Source organism: Microchirus variegatus (assembly GCF_963457635.1).
Source record: "Microchirus variegatus genome assembly, chromosome: 3".
In the NCBI taxonomy this organism is placed as follows: domain Eukaryota; kingdom Metazoa; phylum Chordata; class Actinopteri; order Pleuronectiformes; family Soleidae; genus Microchirus; species Microchirus variegatus.
This window is the reverse complement of record NC_139804.1, coordinates 11,516,769-11,542,551: the sequence shown is the minus strand read 5'-3', so window position 1 is coordinate 11,542,551 and position 25,783 is coordinate 11,516,769. Positions and strand designations below refer to the sequence as shown.

Sequence of the window (25,783 nt, the reverse complement as noted above, 5' to 3'; positions counted from 1 at the left end):
TCAGGAGAATTATTGTCCTATAATCAGTGCACTTTCAATGTACATACAAATCTATTAGGGATGCACGATATCATCAGCACAGCAACTGTTTTCAGCAGATAATCGTCTTTAAAACTTATTGATCGGATATTGGCAAAGACACGGAGAGAGTTGTCAATTATGACTAATGACTGCAACAGGAGGCTAAATAGGCTGCAACCTCCTTGCCCTCTAAAGGTGGATTTCTTGTCCACCTTTAGAGGGCAAGGAGGTTGCAGCCTATTTAGCCTTGTCTCAGATAATCTTGTGATTGTTGCAAAATGTGAGTATTTAAATGACTTTCACATGAAAGATGCAGTGAAACTCTACACGTTCCCTGAATGTGAAGCAGCAGTGAAACATGACCACAAGTGGGTTTTACGTTATCACATGACCTCTCATAGCATCCTCCCTAATACACAGTTTAGCCACATGTGGCTATGCTAACACTGTAGGGAGGATGGAGACACCAGCCTCCACAAACAGTGTTATCACTTGCTGTTGCTTTTAGGCTGCACAATTAATGTTTCTACTCTAGTTCACTTGTAAGTCTTTGAATTTGTACTTGAATACACTAGTTTAAAGCTGTATTCCAGAAACATGGTGTCCAGTGATATAATCTGTATTTAAAATCTAAATTTTCAACAAAATCAACTAATTATCCCCACCCTCTACGTTTACTTTGCTCAATGAAGAAATGAGTATGAAAAACATGTTAATTTCACTTGAGAAGAGACTAAATAACCTCTGCAGTTGGGTGCAGGGGGAAGTCTATATTAATAAAGTCCAATATCGTGCATCCCTAAAATCTATCGAGTGATTTTTTTTTTTTAACCCACAGTCCTTTTTATTGTCAAATAACAATATATTCCTTGCACATTCACAATGAAAAAAACAGTGCAAATATATTTCCCTGGAAATGTAATGCTTTGTTTCTGTGTTTCCAGGAAAAAGCCTCTCGACTTTGAATGAAATATTTACTCAATGTGGGAATAAAAAAAGTTTCCCTTAATCACGGACCCAGCAAAACCACACATCAAAAAGCCTCCTCTCTTCTCACGAAGATTCCAAGTGAAATGCATCAGATAGAGTAATCGACGCACACGCACACACGCACACAAAATTTGGTCACCAACTCGCAGCTATGCATCCTGTGCAACCACGCAGATTATTCCACAAAACTTTATTAAGTGCTGACAGATATAACATCTCATCAACCGCTGGAAAAACACAGCCCGTAAGTTTTTTTTGGTCCTAATCAACTCCAGATTGAACTGACTAAAATTCACTCTTTTTCTCATCTGGAACTACCGAGTTATTTGCTACTGTAAAGGTCTGGCAAAGATTCTTACAGGACGCACATGCAACACTTTTATATTAAAAAAAACAATGTCACATCTAGTTTTTTGTGACATTGCAGCACTACACAATTTCTTTTCAAGCCTCTTTACTTCCCACATTCACACTTACCCAAACAAACTGGACTTCCCAGGCAAACAAACTAGCATTCGATTTAGAAGGGCTGGTGTAAATGACAGTTAGTGACTCTGAAACTGTCTGAAACAGGCCCAGCTAGTTCAAGAGTAATGTTGAACTGGGGTCACTTAAAAAGACTCAAAACCTAGTGATCACCTCTGTTGTTCCTCGAGGAACCTTCCATAATTTGAACTTCAACCCAAGTTTAATTCCGAGTCACAGCTTGATTTAACAACCACTTGCATCTGTAGGTGGCACTGTTGCTCAGCAAAAGTTACAGAGGCTGTTAACTCAAGGACAGAGGCTACTTTTTGTATCTCATCTGAACACGGTCATGGATTGGGAAACAAAAAAATGCAAGACCGACAAATAAACAGTGCTGCAAAAATAGTCTTCAGTAAAGGTTCAATGTGAAAAACAACAGTTTATAGCCAAACAGCAGAAATGTGGTAAAAATTTGAAAAAATAGTTTGTACGCCCTCTGTGCTGAAAAGAATTTACAAAAACAAATGAACCTCTTCACGTCAAACTCATGAGAAGATGATGTAACATCGGATACATTCATTTCCCTGCGAGTTGTCTACAGTGCCATTATCTGGTGAGAGCCAGTCTTTTTCAAACTCTTCAGAATCATCACCCACAGTGTGGAACACATCTGCTCCTACTTTGAGACAATATTTTAATTTAGATTTTTAATTAGTTTATAATCTCTGCCCTACAATTGTCTTGCTGAAATGTAGAAACATTGTTTTTCTGGGATTCTCCTCCAGTGACAACATGTGACAACAAGTTAACCCTTCCAAAATGTGTACATGGTCATGTCGGAGTCATCATCAAGTCAAAGGAACAATGCCTTCTTAAAGGGATATTTCGGAATTTTGGACATAAGACCTATTTTCCAACTCAGCCGGTGTGATGGAGACGTCTGGAGACTTTTTCAAGAAATTTCATTCAGTTCTTCTAGTTGCTGAGTTCGCTGATGCTATGGCTAGCTTATACCATTGACTTGCGCTAGCCATAGCACCAGCGAACTCTGCAACTAGAAGAACTGAATGAAAACGTCTCCATCACACCGGCTGAGTTGGGAAAAAGGTCTTATGTCCAAAATTCCGAACTATCCCTTTAATCACCTTTAAAAATAATAATAAGAAGAAGAACAAACAGGGTTAGATATAGATCAAATTGGTTAGGATGTAAGCTACAATCATTTGGATGTCTGGCTTAGTAATGATAGTAATTCTGTTTAATTTCAGGGTCTGAATTTACTTTTAAAGTTTACCATAAAATAAAAGGAGAAGGCTGCTTTAGTCCAACTCTCTAAAATCAAGAACCCATTGTTTAAGAAAATTACTACAAATGTTTGTGTTTAAAATGTCCATCTGTGCAAGAACAGAGAGCTTTCAATAAGAAAAGTGTAGCAAGATTTAGGGGTGTTGAAAATAATCCTGTAGTAATGGCTGTTTTTGTCTCTGCTACCATTACCGATGTCGGTCCGATACAGACAGATACATTTAGTTCTTTCCCATCAACTTAGCTGTTGATAAGACATTTGTCTTACCAACACTGATGCGTTTACTCCTACATTTCGAAAACACAATGCGGGTGGCATCAGGTGGCAGATATTTCTCTTTACAAACTGTCACCAGTTGTTTGCGAGGCATTTATGGGATATTAATGATATTAGGTTGATAGTTATTTGAACTGCTGACTATGTGACTTGTTATCTGCTTGCTTTGATTGTTTAAAAGTTATGCATAAACACCGAAATGGGCTGCAGCATCACGATGCATCATGGAATTAAATTGAATCAAGTTGTTGATGTGATAATTATGGTCAAGGATACATGGCCCTCCGGGATAAATAACATTGTCTGAATATGACAAAGGAATAAGACTGTTCACACAAACAGTAAAGGAATTGTTGTGTGCTTTGTTGCAATTGGATACATGCCACTTAAAGCTGTAGTGTGTAACATTTAAAAAATAAACAAAGTCTGTCACATTTAAATGAGTTCAAAGCAGTGTTTTGTTTTCCCGTTGACCAGCGACGTTACCACGCTGGGCGCAGAATGATGCGTTTTAGGTCACAACTGATAAAGGGACTATGGCGGCTACGCTTGTAGCAAGGGGAGGTAGCGATGCTAGCAGTGTTTTTGTTGACAGAACTTACACACTGGAGCTTTAAGGTAAGCAGCAGAGCCAATTACTTTAAATTACTGATTAAGTAAATGTCAGTTTTTCAAGGAGTTTGGTAAATGGTGACACGATTAAACTTAAAGATTTTCGAGTCTACACGGTGGTGTTGCCCATCAAAACAAACAGAGCAGAAGACCAGACTTATCTTTGAGCATTCTTATCCTTCTGAGGTAGAAAAATTTTACTTCCTGTTCAAACTTTCAAGGTGATTTTTAGCAGTGATTCTGAGACGGTTGATAAACACAGGCCCTGGTCAGCAGAGCTTTTCTTGGCCAGAAGGGGGGAACCTGCCAGTCAATTGGCCAAGCTATTGCCCCTCCAGGCCATAGTCCGCCACCTGTGGGTGGTCCTGTTCATCCCTTAATCCATATCCATGATCTGCTCACCCACAATGTCAATGGCTGCAGAGGCCTTGATGGAACTCCCAGCAGAGCCAGAGTCTACAAACATGTGGGGTATCTCACTCCCAAAGTAGATTTTGCTGTTGGCTGCGATGGCCTTGTACTTCATAAGTTGCAGGTACTGTGGCGTTAACTTCATCTGTGAGTGGAGCAACAGAATTTTAATCACAGGACAAAATTATAAAACAGTCATCATTTGTGGCTAAGGTGGGATGTGTGCGCTTGTGTCATCTCTTTACCTTATTGGCCTCTGCAACTTTGTGTGCTGTGTAGAACTCTGCGTCTGCTTTGGCTCTCTGCCGTGCCACGAAAGCACCATCTATAAATCACAAACACTGTCAGTCAACAGGGTGCTTTAAATGTCCACAGTGATTTACAGATCAGAAAGCAGGGATGTGTTAAACAACCACGTTCTGCTTTAACAGCTGGTTCCCTTGGGTCTGTACACAGTTCAGAACTGGTCTCAACATCTATCCTGAGAGATCCACTCCCAGCACTAAGTCTGTCTGTTCATACTTGGAATTAAATCCTGGATGTGTTGCCTGTGAACTTTTGTGATCAAAACTCAATGTTATTCACTACTGTGGTGGGGTCTGCTACAGTAAACATCCTGTATATACTGTGGTATGCAAAAGTTTGGGCACCCCTGCAATGTTCATGATTTTCCTTTATAAGTCATTGGTTGTTTGGACAAGAAATTTTAGTTAAATATATTATACAGGAGACAAACACAGTGATATTTGATAAGTGAAATAAAGTTTATATGATTTACAGAAAGTGTGCAAGAATTATTTAAACAAAATTAGGCATGTGCAAAAGTTTAGGAACCACAAAAGAAACATTTTGTGTATCCTCCTTTTGCAGAAACTACAGCCTCTAAACACTTCCTATAGCTTCCAATTAGAGTCTGGATTTGGCAGAAGGTAATATTCTTTACAAAACATCTCCAGTTCAGTCAGGTTTGATGGTTTCCGAGCAAGGACAGCCCACTTTAAATCACACCAGAACGTTGTATTTGTTCCTCTGCATGAATGCCTAAGTAGATTTTGAGCAGTGTTTAGGGTCGTTGTCTTGTTGAAAGATCCAGCCCCGGCACAACTTCAACTTTGTCACTGATTCCTGGACATTGTTCTCCAGAATCTGCTGATATTGAGTGGAATTCATGCGACCCCAACTTTAACAAGATTCCCAGTCCATGCACTGGCCACACAGCCCCACAGCATGATGGAACCACAACCAAATTTTACTGTAGGTAGCAAGTGTTTTTCTTGAAATGCTGTGTTCTTTTTCCACCATGCATAACGCCCCTTGTTTTGCCCAAATAACTCTATTTTAGTTTCATCAGTCCACAGCACCTTATTCCAAAATGAAGCTGGCTTGTCCAAATGTGCTTTAGCATACCTCAAGCGACTCAGTTTGTGGAAGATGCAGAGAAAAGGCTTTTTCTGCATTACTCTTCCATGCAGCATCTCCTTGTGTAAAGTGCGCTTAATAGTTGAACGATGCAGTGACACCATCTGCAGCAAGATGATGTTGTAGGTCTTTGGAGCTGGTCTGTGGGTCGACTGTGACTGTTCTCACCATCCATCGCCTCTGCATATCTGAGATTTTTCTTGGTCTGCCACTTCAGGCCTTAACTAGAACTGTGCCTATGGTCTTCACATTCCTCACAATGTTCCTCACAGTTGAAACTGAGAGCTTAAATCTCACATAGAGTGGTCCTGTTGCACATATATGTTAGTTATGGAGATCTACTTACATACATTAACTTGTTTTTATGGTCAAAAACCTCCTAGTTGCCGTAAACGAGCCGATAGAAATCCTCTTTTCTGACGCTGTTCCTCAGCCGCGATATTTCAGACTGAATGCAGTGCGCACAGTGCCCCGCACAGAGCAGCGTTACCTCGGCCTGTCCTGATGAAATGATCCCCTGGCTCAGACGGCTCCGTCATTACATACTTGGTGTGATCGATAGATTTGTTGACATGTTTTGTTTTGCAAATGTTTTGACCCGACAGTGTGAACGTTTGTATAATATTAATGTTAGATCTATATTAAAGTCGCACTGTCATTGTATATGTATTTAAATATAATGGACATTATAATGTTTAAATACATATATACACACATTTTAAGTATATATATATATATATATACATACATACATGCATACATACGTGTGTGTGTGTGTGTAATATATATATATTACTTTACACTGCTCTAATTTATCCGTTTTCCACATGGTACTGTATATTTTAATAAACATGAATTAGGCACAGCACCCCCCCGCGACCCTCTGGTGGAGGATGAAGCGGTAGATAATGGATGGATGTATGGATGAATTAATACATAAGTTATATATTCAAAATGTGAAAATAACAATACATGAATTTATTAAAAGTATTTTATATGTTCATTCATCAACACTGTAGGTGGCGGTAATGAGGCTTAAGTGCTTGGCACCACCCGCCATTCAAACAGTAGAACAAGGAAGTATGCCGCTGTTCCAATTGAAGAGATCGTACTCGTGTACTCCCGTACTTGGCGAGTATGTACTCCAGTCGCACTTCTCAAGTATGTACTTCCCAAGTGTGCCAGTACGTACTTGCATACTTGGGAATTGCGATAGGGCCAGAGTGTGTTGTGATTGGCCAGCCAGCATAGAGCCTTCCCAACTGTCTTGTGATTGATTGGCCAATACCCAGAAGTGACATATTCAGCACACCCGCTCTCAGAAGCACAGCTCCCCCCTCTGGAACAGTGGATGCACTGCTACTCATTATCAAAACATTTTTTTAACAATGTTTAAATATAGCTTTGTCACGACTCCCCGCCGCAGTCCCTTTTATGACTTTGACCCAGAGTCAGACTCAGACTCAGAGTCAGAAGACACTGTCGCTCGTGAAACACCACAACGGACATTATTCTTCTTCTGCGGTTCAATGTACGCAACCGGATGTGCCCGGACTAGTGCCCGGAGCTGGAGGATCTGCTGTTCAGGAGAACCGCTGTTTACGTAACCGGACCGGGTTTTTTCAGAGATCTCGCTGAGCCCGAGATTATAATTAAACACAGCGTCCTCAGCAATGGCTGAACTGTTTGTTTCGGGACTTCAGGGTTTCATGAACAAGGTAATGGTGCAGATACACACTAAAAAACAGCATTAATTGGAACTTCCGGTCTAGGTCCGCTTTAAATCTCTGAGATAGCTTTCTGTATCCTTCCCCTAAACCATGATGTTGAACAATCATTGTTTTCAGGTCATTTTAGACTTGTTTTGAGGCTCCCATGTTGCCAATCTTCAGAGAAGATGCAAAGAGGAGAAACACTTACAATTGGCCTCCTTAAATAACATTTCTCATGATTGGAATCACATGTGTATGGAGGTCAAGGGTCACTGAGGTTAGCAAAACAATTTCCAATAATTAGTGCTTAAGCTTTTGAAATCAATAAAATGACCTAAATTGTTTTCCTGCCTAAATATATGCACATGCCTACTTTTGTTTAAATAATTCTTGCACACTTTCTGTAAATCATATAAACTTTATTTCACTTCTCAAATATCACTGTGTTTGTCTCCTTTATGATATATTTAACTGAAATTTCTTACCCAAACAACCAATGATTTATAAAGGAACAGTTACAGGGGTGCCCACACTTTTGCAAACCACCATGTTTGTAGGAGACTCAGTTCATACACATTGTAATAATTCACTATCCCCATACAATAGTATCCAGAAATGGCATTTAAGTGTATTTCCTGTGACCACATGAGATTGGATCAGGCTTCCTACAGTGTGTTGACACCAATGTCATGTCAGATCAAAATGATTTGTCTGTTGTAACTGCTCCTGCATCTGTGCATGTATCTATCTGCCAGTGACTGGTCGGAAAATGGAGAATGGTGAATCAAAGCTCTACTTGCGCTGCATAATAACATGAAAGAAAATTTTAACCACCAGAAAGAGAAATCATGTAATCATCTGTGTTGATACTGTGGCGATGGCGACAAAAAAGTTAAGGAGGTGGTTTCTACTCCTTGTGTTCATGTAGCCAGATTCATTCTATAAACACTTCCAAATTAGGTTTTTGTGATCAGATCTGAAGACACATTTAAACCCGTACTTAGCCCAATCTGCATGTGATTGGATTACTCAGCACGGATGTAAATACAAGTTCTGAACAGGGTGGAAACTAGGGATGGGGCACTAATTGAAGTATATTCCTGTCGTGAATCAAATTGTAATATGTAAGTTAATCAACTTGTAATATGCAGTATATAAAATTAGATGGCTCTCACTTGTGCGGTAGAATTGTGCTTCTCGTAGTATTTAGGTTTATGACAGAAAGTCGCTAGATTTGTAACCGTTTTTAAAATAATAAAAAAAAAAAATGCCAGGGGTCTGTAAAGCCGCTATAAAGTTGTACATGTCATACTTGCCTGTATAAAGGAGTATATTAAAGCCTTATATAAAGTCAACAATAATGATGAAAATAATATTAAAGCAAACAGAGCATCCATAAAGGATTAGTATCTGTATCGGCAGATATCCAAATTCAGGTATTGGATTGGATCAGAAATGAAAAAAGTGGATTGGTGGATCAAAGCATCAAAAATCCGGCAACAAACCTTCAATTTCTGAGATCCTTTTCTCAGTTTCCTTCTCCATGACTTTCTGTCCATACTTGATCTGTGCAACTTGTGCCACTTTCTCAGCCTCTGCAAAATAACAAATCATAATTTGGTGGTCAGCCAACAGAATGTTTCACAAACTGTAACCATCATTGTTTTCATTTTTCTCTCGCGTCTCACCTATGACAGCCTTGATCCTTTCAGTCTCCGCCTCCTTCTCCACAACCTTCTGTGTCTGTTGGGTGATCAGCAACTTTGTCTTCTCACTCTCCCTGCAAATATGAATTCATACTTTACTGAAAGGCTCTACACAGATGTGTTACTGTTGATTTCTCTAAATCCTGGACAGGACTGTGTGGACATTCTGTACAATCTTTGTCAGCATGCTTCTCCTGCTAACACATTTAGGGCAGGACAATGCACACTTTCATCAGCCCACTGGCAAGTTGAGTTATGCTGAGTAACATTATTCCTAATAAATAATAAATAATCCCTCCGAACACTTCGAACCAAGTCACATTTCACGTGATGACCTATCATGTCCTTGAATGGGAGTCCTATTTTGTAGGGTTAGACTTTCAACAATGGGCTATTGGGAAAAATGCAGGACTGGGGTCTTGATGTAAAATGAATGAATTTTCTTGTTGTCAAGCTTCACTAGATTAAAAACACTGCTATATTGAGAAATACAAAGGGAGACACATGGAGCTGAATCAGCAAATAGCAATGGTCTTGATGTAATAGACATTCATTTAAATTTAAACTTTAAACTACAGCTTTAAGGCACAATACTCTTACTTGAGTACACGTCTTAAATGCTCTTTCCACAACTGTAAGCCTCACTTAAAGATATATAAGGGCTCTTCATCTCTCTGACAATCGGAAGTCAAACACTGACTCACTATTTGAAAGGACAATTTAAATTTTACATTGCTCGGATCAAAATTCAACTGCTGGAAAGGGCTGGTTCCTTTCCAGAAGGGCTGAGTAAATACAATCAATGCCCAGACTATCACACAGACTGTTAAAAACAAAACAGAGTTCACATACTTTAACTAGAATTGGTGTAGGTGAACAGGATTAGCCGAGGCTCCTGTTAGCATGCAGCTCAGAGAGTCGACAGACGGAGGAGTGGTGGGTTTCTACACAGCAGATTTATTCCACAATATTAAACATCGACCATACAATGCCAGGTCTCTGCAGCAGTATGTTCACCAAATCATACATGACGTAGTAAAAGTAGACGGCCCAACCAGCACCAACTCGTTACAGCAAGATCCTTGGGGAAGTTCATGGAACTGGAAGCCTGGTGAACTCTCAGGCAGGACTGTGTATAACCAAACAAAAAGGGAGGCGCCACCACCTTGTGGCGCTATTCAGTACTGCAGCAACAGACTGTTAGAATACGCTCTGAGACAACTTATAAGAAAACGAAATAGAAAGTATGCTCAAACAAATTCTACTTGACTGGTGCAAGACACAACTGTATTTGACAATGCAGTAAATGTTTAACCAGCAGACTTCCTTATCTTATCTCCTTCACTTTGTCTTTCTGAACAGACTCAATTAAAAATGCTTTAATGATTGCTACTTTACTGCTGCTTCAGTGTGTCTTTGTCTGGTTGTAACAATGTGCAAATATACATGTGACTTACTGTAGTGGTCAAAGTTAAATCAAGTTATCACAGTTTAAATCATTTTTATATTGATGATTTATTGCTCTTTTTGTGATACAGCAAATAACTGAGTGAACTTGGAGTGACTGCTCCAGGTTATTCTGTACAAGTCTCAGCTCATTACATGTCTGTGTGGTTCATCATTAAAATTGTTAAGTGATATTCATTTATATCTAATGATCAAAGTGGAAAAGGTATGTTATATATGAAGGTCTTTCACTGGTGCACTGTCTGGGTCTGTTTATTGCTGCTTTACTCTCTTGATATAGCAATGGTGGAAAATCTAAACATAATCAACTCCACAGTGTCTAGTTTTCCTGAAAGTGACTATGATTTCCTGTAAATCCTCAATATTATCTGTTGCTCCTCAAACCCTGCTTACTTATCAAGCCGCAGAGAGATGTTCAACTGATATGTTCCCTCTCTAGGGATGTTGGAAGAGCATCAATTCCCTCATTTTCCAGGGAATACAAGCTTCAGGGTTCAGGGAACATTCCTTGTTTGGGTGCAAAAAAACAGAGAACTCACATGAGCTCGTAGTTTCGGCGAATGCTCTCTGGGATGTTGGGTTTTGTCACACGAACTGCCTGTTGACCAGTGAGAGAGAAAGAAGGAGAGAAACTTTGAGGTTGTCTGTCTAACATGGATAGAGTTATAAACATGACATAAAAAAGCCACCGAACAAACACTAGAAATACTGCAGCAGCATCAAAAGACCCTCTGAACCATTTCATTTGTTTTGAAGGAACAGCAAGATCATTTAGTATGTCAACTGTTTGTGAAGATTAATAAGAAACATGGGGCTAGAAAATTAATCCCCAGTGCAGCGTCTTGCAAAAAAAAAACATTCAGCTGGGGCAGAAACAATACAATCTTTTAAACTCCATTTGTTCCTTATTAACTTGTATAATAAGTTATACATACAAAGTGTTTGTTAAAGGACAGGATTGCTATCTATAACCTCTATAGATATAGGGTAGGGTGCTCACTGCAGAACTCTATGATCCTCTAACAGTTTCCCGTTGCAAAGAAATGTGCACAGTCACTGTTTTCATTTAAGAGGTGTAATGGACATGGATTTGATGTTGCAGAACTCTAGCAGAAGTTCCCAAACTCATAACATGAGCCTGTCCTGACAGAGAGCTCTGCTGCACATCACTCCTGATCTAAAACTCCCCTCATTCCTGTCATGCAGCTTCTCACCATTAATAAAGCCAAATATAAAAACAAAAATAAAAAGTCAGGTTAGACTGATTAATACCGTACATGACCAAGAGCTCTTTCTAAAAAGGGCTAGGATTTCAGGCTCCTTAAGTCATTAAAAATTGCACAAACCACATTGTGGTTCAGCTGTCAGAGCAGTCGGATTACACCTGATTGACTTGATGACAACCTCTCTGGGTTTTCGTACCTGTATGATGATTCCTGGTGCCATGTTTGTTAGATCTTCTTGTAGCGTCAATTTTAGGTTTTCATCAATTTGGTCTGAGGGGGAAGAGTGAAAGAAGAGAAAAAGACAGTTAGCTTCAACTGACAAGTAAAAAAAAAAAAAAAAAAAAACAGAATACGACTACAGAGCAAAGACAGTATATAAAAATGGACAAGGTCTTCCAGTTTGAAAAGTGAATCCCAGGAAGTAGGACAAGGTGGCAGTTTAGCCACCAGCAACTCTGCTGGTTGCAAAAAGAAGTCAGTTTCATTGGAACTCTATGGGAAAATGAGTCGACTCCTTAAATGATCACAATCGTTAGCTCTTCTTCAATAGAATATGATGGAAGGTTTGTAAATTATGTTCCCATTTAGAGGAGAACAGACAATAATGCATAGCACATACACTGCCTGGCCAAAAAAAAAAAGTCAGCACCTGACCTAAAAAAAAAAAAAAGGGTCACTAATATTTCGTTGGACCACCTTTAGCTTTGATTCCTGCGCTGTGGCATTGTTTCCATAAGCTTCTGCAATGTCACAAGATGTATTTCCGTCCAGCATTGCATTAATTTTTCACCAAGATATTGTATTGATGATGGGAGAGTCGGACCACTGCGTAAAGCCTTCTCCAGCACATCTCAAAGACTCTCAATGGGGTTTAGGTCTGGACTCATAAGATGAAAATGGCATCTCATGTTCCCTGAACCACTCTTTAAAGCTCCCATAGAGTGGTCCTATCGCACACATATGTGAGTTATGGAGGTCTTCTTACATACATTAACTTGTTTGTATGGTCAAAAACCTTCTAATTGCTGGAAATCTCTCCTCACTGAAGCTCTCATCAGTCATGCCGTTTCAGACTGAAATCTCACCTCCAGAAGACCACGACAGCTTTCCAAACGGTCTTGTGATTGGCCAATACCTGACTTAATCAGCACACCAGCTCTCAGAAGCATAGCTCCCTCTCTGGAACGGTGGAGGCACTGCTACTCACTATCAAAACATTGTTTTAACAGTGTTTAAAAATAGCTTTGTCACTATCTTGCTGAGCCAGAGATTACAATACAACACAGCGTTCTCAGCAGTGGCTGAACTGTTTTTTCCAACCTTCAGGGCTTCATGAACGAGGTAATGGTGCAGATACACACCAAAAAACAGAATAAATTGGAACTTCCGTTCTAGGTCCGCTTTAACAATTTGGCATGTAATGTAATAATAGTCTGTCCGTTTCCAACCGCACTTACCAAACAAGCCGATGTAGACCTCCTGCAGAGAGTGAACACTGCAGAACTGGTTGAGCTCATGATGAACCTTGTTGAATATCAAAGCCTTATCATAGTCGGCTGTGAAGTTCCTCACTATGTCGTACACTGCACAGAGGAAATGAGCGCCAAGTTAAATCACAAAAGAAATCAAACACAAAGCAGATATATATTTGGTTCTAACCTAAACTAATTATCTTGCAGCACCAATTAAGACAGAGACAAAGATATTTAGACATGTATTACTGACTCACAGCTGCAGAGTCCAAAGATGATTTCCCATGAGGGTCTTGGACAAATACAGTGTGTTTGAAGTTATTGGGCTGTTTTTTTGTTTTGACTTTACCTGATGATGGAATGAGATAGTTCACCACTTCTATGCGATCAAAGTAAATCATGACACCTCCACTGAAACAAATACAAAACACTGGCATGTGATAAAGGCATTAAATGGACATTGTCCCGTTAACATTTGAAGAACAGTGAGTCTAAAAAAGGCCAAATAAAAATATTTCTTGTACAGTGCTGTGAAAAAGTATTTGCCCCCTTCCTGATTTCTTATTTTTCTGCGTTTGTCACACTTAAATGTTTCAGATTATCAAACAAATGCATTGTTTAAGTGACTGTTTTATTTATTAAGGGAAAAAACTATCCAAACCTAAATGGCCCTGCACGGTAAATAGCAGCGGTTACAATTCAACATAGTTGCCGTTGTTGTCAGCACTTTGCAGCGATAAGACCTGGGTTCACCCCGGTTGGAACAAGGGTCTTTCTGCTATAGTTTGCATGTTCTGTGTGTGTGGGTTTTCTACGGGTTCTCCAGGTTCCTCCCACAGTTAAAAAATGTGCAGTATAGGGATTAGGTAAATTGGACACTCCAAATTGACTGTAGATGTGAATGTTTTTTTTGTCCCTGTATGTGGCCCTGTGATGGACTGGGGAACTGCGGTTGGGGAAAGTTGAATACACTACACTACATAAAATGATGTGATAAGCCTAGCCAGTATTCTGACAAATGGCACGTTGTCAGTGTAATACTCCACTCTCACGGTGTGTGATCTCACAACAAACATATGAATAACCCATAAATAAAATATATTTTATTATCAGTCTGAGTGCAATCGTGTACTTATGATCATCTGATTAAACTGAGTAAAAGTGTGTGGGGTATATGATAAAAGCCGACTACCTACACGTGATAAAAACTGAAGCCAGTGAAAACAATAAAAGGTACCTTGTGCCACATGGTACGTTCTTCACCTCATCTGTCTGCAGTGTCGTCTGGAAGCCAAGATAAAAAAAGATTCATACGTAATGTATTTTTTTCTGAGCACGGCATATGAACATCAGACACGGCACTGGAGCTGGAACTTGGAAATAAAATCCTTAAAAATTGAGTCAGATCATTCCAATTCCTTCACTGAAAGCAGAATGATGTCATTAAGGCTTACAGTGAAAATGTATTCATGTTCACAAAAGGTAGTTGATCATCATAAAGGGCAGAGTTTCTGTGCCGACTTCCTTTAGATTTCCACACTCATGTGATCATTGATCAACAGCTTTTCATTTCCCTGTTTGAAGCAGCACAGGAGTGCATATGTATTAAAACAAACAAACAGGCAGATGGCAATGGTATCAGTGCCCCTTTAGGCTAACAGCATCACGGTAATGCTGTATAAAGACATAAAAAGACGATAAAAAGACATAAAAAGATCAGGATTCATCATTCAATATCAGCATGTACCTAATAAAGCCCACTACTTTCATTCATTCATATTTTCTATTTATTCACAATGTAGAGAAAAAAGTGCATAAAGTCTATGCATTGAACGTGAATAGAGCATTTCTTAACGCAGCTTTCGCGACCATTGTCCCACTGTAAACTCCATCCTCTTCGGACAGGTAACTTCCATCCAAGTACCCTTCATTCACTTGAGCTGTTTTTGTTTCGAGTATGAGTACGAGTACAAGCTGATCAATTAATCAAAATTATATATAAATCGCAAAAACAGCCTACTGCAATGTTCAAATCGCAGGAGGCACGCTATTTGTTAAAGCAAAATTGTGTGTAAACATATCATTTTCGAGTCATTATTGTCTTGATCTATACACATCTTATTCTACAGACGGAAGAGAACATCTTTGTTTCTTACAGATCTGCACAAATATCAGACCGTAATCCTTTTAAATGTTTTTCGAATGAAAATTAGTAAAAATCACCATTTCCTCAGATATTATGAATCATATCGCAATCGTAATTCCTGTCAAAATTATCGCAATTAGATAATTATTAAAAATCATTCAGCCTTACCAATGAGTGACACTGGCAGAGACTGTTTACTTTAAAGCTCCTAAATGTATCATTTAAAATATCCCACCCCTATAGAAGAATTAATGGGTTGCTGGTTTGAGTCCCCACCAGGTCAACAAAGTGCTGGGGTACCCCTGAGCAAGGTACCCAACCCCCATTGCTCCCCAGGCACGGTTCAGTGGATGCCTGCTGCTCCTAATTCTAGGAAGGTCTCTAGTAGAGGATGAGTTAAATGCAGAGAAGGAATTTCCCCATGGGACGGAAAAAAACACTTCATACAATCAAGTGATTGTATGAAGTGTTTTTTTGACCCCACAAATAGCTTTTTATATTTATATCAAGAGCTGGGCCAGCGCTACATAGGCCAGCTATTTTGGACCACCATGTTTTTTTTTTACAATAGCCCACGATAAACAAATTAAGTATCTTGATCTTGGATGTTTACAGAGGTTCTCCAACACACATGGTAGGGAAGAGTGACTTGAGGAATATTGAGCTGTAATACGAAACGTCAACAACAAATTTAGCAATATTATTGCTAAATGTTACATACTGCACCGATAGCTCAAACACTCAGTACATTTCCTATTTTTGTACATTTCTGTTGTTAGTCATTCAATGTTTATTTGTGCCGTTTGCAGAAATAATATTTATTATCTCGACTCACCTGAACAGACTTGTATGTGGTGATGAATGGAAGCATTAGATGGAAACCAGGTCCACTGGTGCTGGTGAGCAGAGCCCCTCCTCTGGGTAACACACACACACACACACAAACAAAAGACATTCTCTAATGTGCACCAATAAAAACAAAACATTATGATCCTAAAAATGGAGATTAAGAAACAAATTTTCACTCTTGTGGTCAGTAATGGCAGCCATTACCAGTGCTACCATCATCATACACTGCACTTTTTTTTTTTTTTACAATTCCACACCTTCGGTCAACTGGTTTCTTATGGAAATAAATAAATAATCTAATCAGATATTTATTCTTATGATGGCAAATCTGGCCGTGCTCTTATACCTCACAGCCATGAATCATTGGCAGCACTGATGCAGATATTAGCTGATTTTATCTCATTTGTGATGAAACTTATGGTATTTACTTCATGTTAGCACAAGTAGTGAGGCTGCACCTTAAAAGGCACAGAAACCCAGTTGGAGTGATATTTGCTGCCACAATACAAATGTTTTGATACTGCTATACCAGATTTATTGATAAGGTTCGTCTTTGCTCCTGGGGATGCAACGGTACAGTTTACCCACGGTTCGGTATGTATCGCGGTTTTTGGGCCATGGTATTGGTATCTTAATATAAAACTACTCAGACTAGAAAAAGCAATTTTACATTGTAAAAAATAATTAAAAGCACAGACATAATCACACCACAAACTTTATTTAAACAATAGTGCACTATCAGATCAAATGAAACAGCAAACATGAAACCACACAAATTAAAAATAAATAAAGTTTAGTGCTATCCAACAAAAATAAACACAATTTTAACCCATTCAGAAACTACAACTACAAATACACCATGCTGCTACATGACACTGTAAATGAGAGGCTTGCTGTGGGTGGCGCTGTAGAGTGAGTGTCTGTCCAATATCCAACTTCTAACCAACTTCACTGCGCTGCATAACAGATGTTTGTTGACATTCATTTTCTCATTCTCATCGTAGTCTACTATGAATCCTAAATTATCTCACGCAGCGGACTTATACGAAGATGGAGCCACTTCAAACTTCCTTTTTTCAGAGTCTTGTTCACTCGCGCTGATTGACGCTGAAGGCGGCATGAACAGAGCAGCGCTGAGTCATGTCTCTGCTCCTGAGTGGATCTAATAACGCAGCATTGTGTATTTTAATACATTTTGACGGACTGAAACGTAACTGAAATACCGTTGTTTGCCGTTGTGTATTGAACCGAACAGGGTGTACTGAACGGTTCGGTAAAATACAGAATACCGTTGCATCCCTAATTGACAGCAGAAGAAACCAGTTCTTTGTGGGTTTTAAAACTCTTTATGGACAAAACATATTGATAAATATGTAACTATTGATATAGTGCTACTGAATAAATCTATATTGCAATAATTGCAAGCCACACGACAACATGCATTTCCATTAAGAGTTTGGTCTTGCTTTGATTCCATTTATTTAAACCGCTCCATTACAAAACTATGCACATTGACTCCAAGGTCCCATCCAGTACACAATATCTATTTAACATTCAATGTGCAATACCTTGTGCATGCACCTTGTTTTTAATGCAGTATTTAATACTTACTTTCAATATGCATCTTGCTTTTTCAAGGAAATGTTCTCTGCAAAGGTAGCTCTGGAATGTTGTTTTTCTTACAATGGCAAAAGGCTCTACTACAACTATTAACTATGAAGCTGTTAACACATGTCAGTCTTTTCAAAGACATAATTCTCCAACTGTGTAACAAATATTGTTCTTCTAAAAAGAAATAATAAACAGCCCAAGAATGACTTTTTTATTTACATTATTACAGATGTGCAGATAGTGAAGCATACGATACATAGGACCTTTACCAGTATCTCATCTGCTAGACCAGGGGTGTCAAAATTAAATAAGAGAGGGGGCCAAAATTAATAACTGTGTCCAAGCTGGAAAGACACAATATATTATCTCGAGGGCCGAATACAATTGAATGATGGGCCGGATGTGGCCCACGGGCCTCGAGTTAGACACCTGTGTGCTAGACACTAGTCAAAATCAAAGGATCAGATATTAGAAAAGGAAAAAATACAAATAAAATACGGTAAAACAAACTTAAACACGAAAAAAAAGCTTCACAAAAACACAATGTAAAAGAGATGAAAGCCAACAATAATCGGTTCGAATGGTTTCTCTGCTTTTTCAGCTTCTTAAATATGAATATTTTCTGTTTTCTTTGCACCATGTAACAAAGAAATCATTAAATCTGAATAATTTTGCTTTGTGGACAAAACAGGACCTTGTGAGAACATAATTTCCATGTTTGAGAAGCACTGAACCATTTATTTGATTATTCGAGAATATAATAAACAGTTTCATTTATTATGGGAAGGCTACGCAGATCATGATGAATAAATGACTGGAATAAATATAGTGTCATATAATGCGCGAGGCCTGCGCGTTGGGCACACTGAAGCAGACAAAGCGCACCGCTTTGGAGTGCTGTGATGTACTGTGTATCCAAGAGACATTTTTACTTAAGCAGGATCTAGAGAGTCTGAACTGCTTACATAATAACTTTTACGGAGCTGGTGAATCCACTACGACCCAAGTACTAGAATTATACGGGGCAGAATTGCTAGAGGTGTTGCTATACTGTGGCACAAAAAACATGCCCAACTGGTTAATGTGATTAGACTGGGTGTGGACTGGGCCATAGGACTTAAGTTCACTTGTGGAGATAAGAACTTTATTGTCTTGAACTTTATACACCTTATGAGTGCTCCAAATATGAAGATGAATTTCTTAATAGACTGTCTTTTATTATGTCTTTTATACAAGATGATGCCTCGACCTGTTTTTTTATTCTGGGCGACTTTAATGCAGATGTTTCTGATAACCACTCTGTTTTTGCTAAGCATGTTGTGCAGTTCTGTTCTGATAATGGCCTGATTTTGTCTAGTAAAGTGCTTCTGCCTGATGACAGCTACACTTATATTAGCGATGCATGACACACTACCTCATGGTAAGACCACTGCATCTGTACAGCTGATGACCATGATTCAATAGAGGCTGTAAGGATGAATCATGAATTTGTACCCTTCACCTTGTCTGTCGATATGGACCGTGTTAGGGATGGGACTTTTTTTGTCGACAAATTGATCGACAATCGACACGTGCGCACCTCGACAAAAAAAAATGAAAAGTAAAAAAAGTCGAAGTGTCACAAACACCTCAAATTCACGACCACAGAGGTTAAAGAAGCTGTGCACGAAAAGGTGATCTAGCTGTCCAGGTTCCCTGCGCTCTCAGATGATGATGATGCGCGCGTCACCGGCTCGTTCTCTCGAGTGGCTGTGCGCGTCCAAGTGTGTGTGTGTGCGTGCAGTACGAACAAGGTTGTGCTTGTTTAGGACGGGAGTGGGGGACATAACACAAGCGTTACACAAATGAAGACGGCATTCCACCCAGTCAGGATCACTGTACTTCACTCTGGTGGACACCTAACGAGCGCAGGTTCAAAAACCTGAGCCGCCTGGCGAGTGGCAACACGCGCGTTCCAGCGGAGAGTCCGCTTTTTTTCCTTTTTTTTGCCCCTCATTTTTATTATCGCTGTTCTGATGGTCAATAATAGACATTACAGCCATGTTTTTGAGCCTAAAATGAAGTAGTACACTGTAGAATAGTTTACACCCCCGCATTGCTGCTGTCGACAAAAAATTTGACACGTGGACCTTGACAATCGACTCCAAAAATGTGTGAAATTCCCATCCCTAGACCGTGTACCTGCTCAGACACCTATTGACAATAACTTGTATAAGGGAAAAATAGCTTGGGATAAACTGTCTGAAAAATACAGTATCCCATCGGACACAATGCTCAGTAATATATATGTATCAAGAGATGCCATCTTATGCCATGATATTAATTTCAGGAACCCTCAACATAGCACTGATTTGTGTGATATGTATGAGCATATTGTGAAGGCTCTCCTTGCTTCTTGCTCTCCTTGCTCCTTGCCATTGTGTAAAACCAGCTCTAACAGCATCAAGCCAGGCTGGAATGATTTTGTAAGCGAGCTTTATGCAGTAGGTAGAAGGGCTTTTAAAGCTTGGGCTGTTGCAGGTAAAATCAGGCAAGGCCCATTATTTTTCTATAAGAAAAGCACAAATGCAAAGTTTAAATATGCCTTACGTTTTAGCAAGTCACATGAAAATACCTTGAGGTCTGACTCTCTTGCAAGGAAGCTGCATAATAATAATATGCATGATAATAATAAGGAATTCTGGAAAGAAGTCAAGACATTAAATACATATAAAACATCATTACCAACTAATATTGATGGTGTCAGTGGTGTCAATGAAATCACCAAGCTATGGCAGGAGTACTACAATGAGCTGTTTAACTGTGTTAAAAGTAACACATTTGTAGTAGGCAAAATACAGGATAATGAGAATGTTGTTGTCTCTCCACAAGAGCTGTTTGATGCAGTCATGTCATTGAAAGTCAATAAGGCATGTGGTGCAGACAAGATCACAGAGGAGCATTTGAAATACGCAAGCAGAAAACTCTGTCCATTACTTTCTATGTGCTTCACTGCTTTTTTAATTCATGATTTTTTACCCGACTCAATGCTTTCTATTATGTTGCTGCCCATTATTAAGGATAAGGTGGGCAAGATAAACTCCCTAGATAATTACCGACCCATTGCCTAAAGGCCACATTATACTTCTCCGACTGCGTAATGCGTTATCCGACTGCTTAACCACAGAGACCACTCGAGCCTTCATACTTCTCCGTTGTGGTGACGGATATACGCACTGCAATTTCCCGCCCGGTCAGTAGGGGTCACTACGCAAGGTTGTTGTGTGTCTGGCTACTGTGAGCAATGGCGTCCGAGAGAGACTGTTGTTGTTGCAGCTGAGTAACATTGAAACAGTAGCTGGTTCTCACTTTTCTGTATCACGGAACGCAGTTTTAAGATAATTTAAGGCGAGAAATTAGCCATTTAGAGTCTAAACATGTTCTGTGTGTATTAAGATATAACGTATTTATAGTTTGGCAGCGACGTTGTCGGCAGTGATCAGCTCCGCCTCTGTGGACGCTCAGTGCGCACTGTGAGGCTGCACAGAGCAGCTTAGCTCGGCCTGTCCTGAGGACCAATCGCAGCTCTTGCCGTCTTCGTTGTTCCTTGGCGGAGTGACGGACACTTTCGTGCAATATTTCGTGCAGTAGGAGACGACGCAGAGACTCTCCGAGAGGCTCTCCGTCGACGCAGAGTGCCCTGCGTAACCTACGTAGAGCACTTTACGTAGGTGTCTAAATCGGGCTTTAGGTAATATAATGTCAAAGGTCTTGGAGAGGATCCTGCTGAATAGGTTGGAGGAGTTTGCTGTGAAATCTGACAATCAATTTGGCTTTAAACCTCATCATGGCACAGACATTGATGGCATTTTTGCACTAAAAGAGATCCTTGACCTGTACAATAGGCACAATACAAATATTTGTAAGTGCTTTATAGTAGACTCTAAGGCCTTTGATCGTGTAAATCACGAGAAACTGTTCCTAAAGCTACTTAATAGAGGAGTTCCCAAGATTCTAATTAGAATCCTTGTGTACTGGTATGGGCAACAGTCTGTGTTCGTGAAATGGGGTAACAAGATGTCTGACCCTTTTAAAGTTGGAAATGGAGTCAGGCAGGGAAGTTTGCTGTCCCCTTATCTCTTTAACATCTATATGGATGGTCTGTCAAAGCTTCTAAACGGCTGTAAAACTGGCTGCATGATTAGTGACCGCATCATCAATCACCTGATGTATGCAAATGATTTGGTGGTCATGTGTCCATACAGCACTGGATTTCTCCCAGTATGATTGTGACTTTGACATTAAATATAATGCAAAGAAGAGTAACATAATGATTATTAGAAGTAATTTTTTTCCTGTCTGGCACAGTTCTCAACACATGCAATGAGGCTAAATATTTAGGGCATTATACAACAGATGACCTGTCTGATGACTGTGACATATATAGACAGTATTGTATGGTGTATGCACAAGCAAATATGCTTATAAGGAAATGGCACGTTGGCACGTGTTCATCCTATGTGAAAGTAGCATTATTTAAAGCCTTTTGTACACCAATATACACTGCACATCTGTGGAGGAGATACAAGAGTAGTAGCATTCATAAACTCCATGTGGCATGGATATGATGGATTGAGGCTGCTACTCAAATTGCCCAGATGGAGTAGTGCTAGCTACTCTTTGTGCATGTTGATCATAGCATCATTGAAGCTTTAGTGAATCCTGCACCGAGTGAAGTCAGATTTACTTCTAAACTGTGCAACCACTGGCATTGCAATCTTCCTGTGAATATCTGAACTTTTTATGGACGGTCTATGACTTTTTGTTTTGTTTTTCATTACTACTTAATATATTTACATGTCTGTATGACAACAACGGAAACACCTGCTCACCTGTAATAAACTCCAGTGTGTCCCTCATCGATCTTGTGTACCGAGGCTAACAGTGCTGCTCCTCCCAGAGCAACGATTATGGAGAATATGGCACCCAACTGTGCCATCCTGATAAACACACAGAAGAGACAGCATGTGAAAATGAACAGATGCTACATGAGGATTCCCTTTGGGCTTCTCATAATCTCCCACCTTCATTACAACATAATGTTCAGACAGTGTTGTAACTGTAAGTGACTGATAAACCGTCTAACCGACTGTGCAGAAAACATGCCTTGCCTTCACTCACTAGCTTGTGCAGTGCAGCACGAATGCAGCACGACAGTTTGGACTTGGCTTCTCGCTCACTGGTTTATCTCGTGTCAGCTCAGGCTTAGTCAGGCATCAGTGAGGACTGAGTCACCTGGTCACACTTTAAGAGGATTGAGGCTAAAGTGCAAAAACATTCTAACCCCCATTCTCCTACACACTGTATGATAAATCTGTCACTAGAACAGCTTTTTAAACAGTATCTTAACTCCTGTAAAATACAGGTGGTCTAATCAGTGATTTGGGGGCATTTATCTTTCTTCCCTGACATCTGATAAAACATGACAGTTTATTAATCTGCCTCCATCTTGCCCTATCCCTTGTGCCTCCCTTGTTACACCAGCTGTTCTCCAGAATATAAAGGTTCAATAATGGATAATTGTGGTTTGATAAATGTTGTTAGGTGTATTTGAATTGAATATATGTATATATATATATATATATATATATATATATATATATATATGTATATATATATATATATATATACATATATATATATATATATATATATGTATATATATTCAAACAGTTTAATAATACATGAAATACACAATTGCTACACCTAAATAAACAATTTGTAAATAAATATTGTAGTATTTAGGTGCATAATACTCTACATACATAATACAATGTTTGTTTGAAAAAACACATTTATGACATTTTATGGACCAAACAATTATTCAATTAATCAAGAAAATAATTAACAGATTAATGGGTTATGCTTGCATATAGACATGCTACGTTGCACATGTAGCTGATGATAAGTAAATGAAATACATAATGTCCACAGTATCACAGGTATCCCACAGCAACAACATTTTGTAAAATCTAATTTATTTTAATTTTAATTTTACAAAGTTTGTTTTTTTAATTAGTTTTGTTTCATTTACTTCAGGAAACAAGGACCCACATGTATTATTGTCTTACACAGAACCAAACAAGCTATCAATGTGGTTTTTGACCATTTTAGCACCAAACAGCACATGTCTAATTCATTAACACACTATTTCCTCCTCCTCCCTCAATCATTATAACCCGAGCAGTAAAACATAAACAATATCAACATAAAAACACATACCTAAGGTAACGTGTATGCCGAATGGAAGGAGGAAGACCGCAGATGTAAACTTAGTATCAAAGTACACCTTTAATTGAAGGTATGTAGGACTTATTGGCAAATAAACTTGGAATATCCAAACATTTAAACGGGATTATGTTTGAAGGACTTCGGCGCTAGCATTAGCAGGAGCCAGGTTGCATTATATCTCGAAAATGCCTCCTCTGATGGCAGACGTATTTGGATATACTATTAATCACTTGTTTGTCACAACCTTAACATTCAGAGTCAGTGTTAAAGCACAACACAAGGCCATATTCTCATGAACCATTATTACAAGTTAGCAAAATAAAGAAGCACGTCTTCTCTCACGTAGACGCACTTGCGTCGGAACCGGAGCAAAGGTGAAAGTGGCTGATTAAAAACGCGGTGACACATGTGTTTGATACTCGGCAGCTCTTACCTATAAATTCGTTCGATTAAAACAAGAACAGACAAAGTAGGTACTTTAGGCACCCGCTTCCTCCTCCTTCTTCTTCTTCGTTTAACTCTCGCTGTTCGGCATCAACTGTGATTATCGCCATCAACTGTGATTACCGCCATCTGGCGGCTGGAAGAACAGAGGGGGCTATTACGGTGGCCCTGAAGTGCAAATCATATCAACAAACGAGAAACGACATTAACAAAAGAGAAACGATATTAACAAAAGAGAAACGATATTAACAATTAGGAAACACAAAAACAAAAGAGAAACGACATTGCCAAAAGAATAACGACATTAACAAAATAGAAAACACAACAACACAAGAGAAACAACATTAACAAAAGAAAAAACACAACAAAAGAGAAACAATATTAACAAATTAGGAAACACAAGGACAAAAGAGAATCAACATTAACAAATCAGAAAACACAACAACAAAAGACAAACGACATTAACAATATCCATGTCCTGCATCAAAACATTGCTAAAATATTCCTCAATAGCAGCGTGTACACTATCACCCACGGCGCTCATGTTTGGAAAACGTGTAAACTTTCAGGTCAAATGACGTACCAGCTCCTTCATCCAATCAACGACAAGTCATGTCATTTCTGTTTTGTCAATGTTGTTTCTCTTTTGTTGTTGTGATTTGCACTTCAGGGCCACCGTAGTACGCTAGGGCAGGTGAGATAACATGTATCCACCCCATAACTTTGTTCGGGAAGAGATAAAGCTTGTTTAAATTCCCAAATGTTCAGATATAGTACATGCCAAATGAGGTAAATGCAGCATTTGAGCTTTATAGAGGAGGATATATGTGTCGCAGGTGGGAAACAATCTGAAATATTTTGCTGAGCACACAGAGATGGTCTTGTTGTGCATACTTTGACAGTAAAGTAGTCATTTAAGTTACTGTTGCCTTTCTATTTTTCAAAATCAGGCTAGCAATTCTCCTCTGACAAATCATGCCACGTTCAAAGATATTTAAATCAACTTTCTTCCTAATTCTGATGTATTTTTATATATATATATATATATATATATATATATATATATATATATATATATTTGAACTTCAGCAGTTCGTCTTCACCATGTTTACTGACAATGTGATCAGCTGATTAGATGTTAACCAGTAAAACGGATTGTACCTAATAAAGTGGCCAGTGAGTGTACCTGTACTTCCAGTATGCGGACAGCAGATAGCAGCAAAGACCACCTGACACAAGCTGCTTAACTTCCGTAGGAAGCCGTTAGGAGGCACGAATACATCTGTCTACGTTCAAATGTGAACAGGTTTTCACTGTTGTGTTGCAGAGGGTTTGTGTTTCATTGTGCATTCATTTGCAGTGGATGAGGTTTGTGGT

General features: G+C 39.1%; 1 protein-coding gene across 1 annotated transcript; it reads right to left on the bottom strand.

Annotated features, from left to right (window-relative positions):
- Positions 1 to 4,046: 4,046 nt before the first annotated feature.
- erlin2 (ER lipid raft associated 2) lies at positions 4,047 to 24,457 on the bottom strand. The gene is made up of 12 exons (XM_083885975.1): positions 24,396 to 24,457; positions 22,564 to 22,671; positions 16,068 to 16,149; positions 14,324 to 14,370; positions 13,436 to 13,497; positions 13,072 to 13,197; positions 11,811 to 11,884; positions 10,928 to 10,986; positions 8,904 to 8,995; positions 8,721 to 8,810; positions 4,330 to 4,409; positions 4,047 to 4,229 (listed from the first exon to the last, which is right to left on the bottom strand). Exons 2-12 carry the CDS (start codon positions 22,668 to 22,670, stop codon positions 4,050 to 4,052), a joined length of 999 nt encoding a protein of 332 aa, XP_083742101.1. The 5' UTR covers position 22,671; positions 24,396 to 24,457; the 3' UTR covers positions 4,047 to 4,049.
- Positions 24,458 to 25,783: the final 1,326 nt, after the last annotated feature.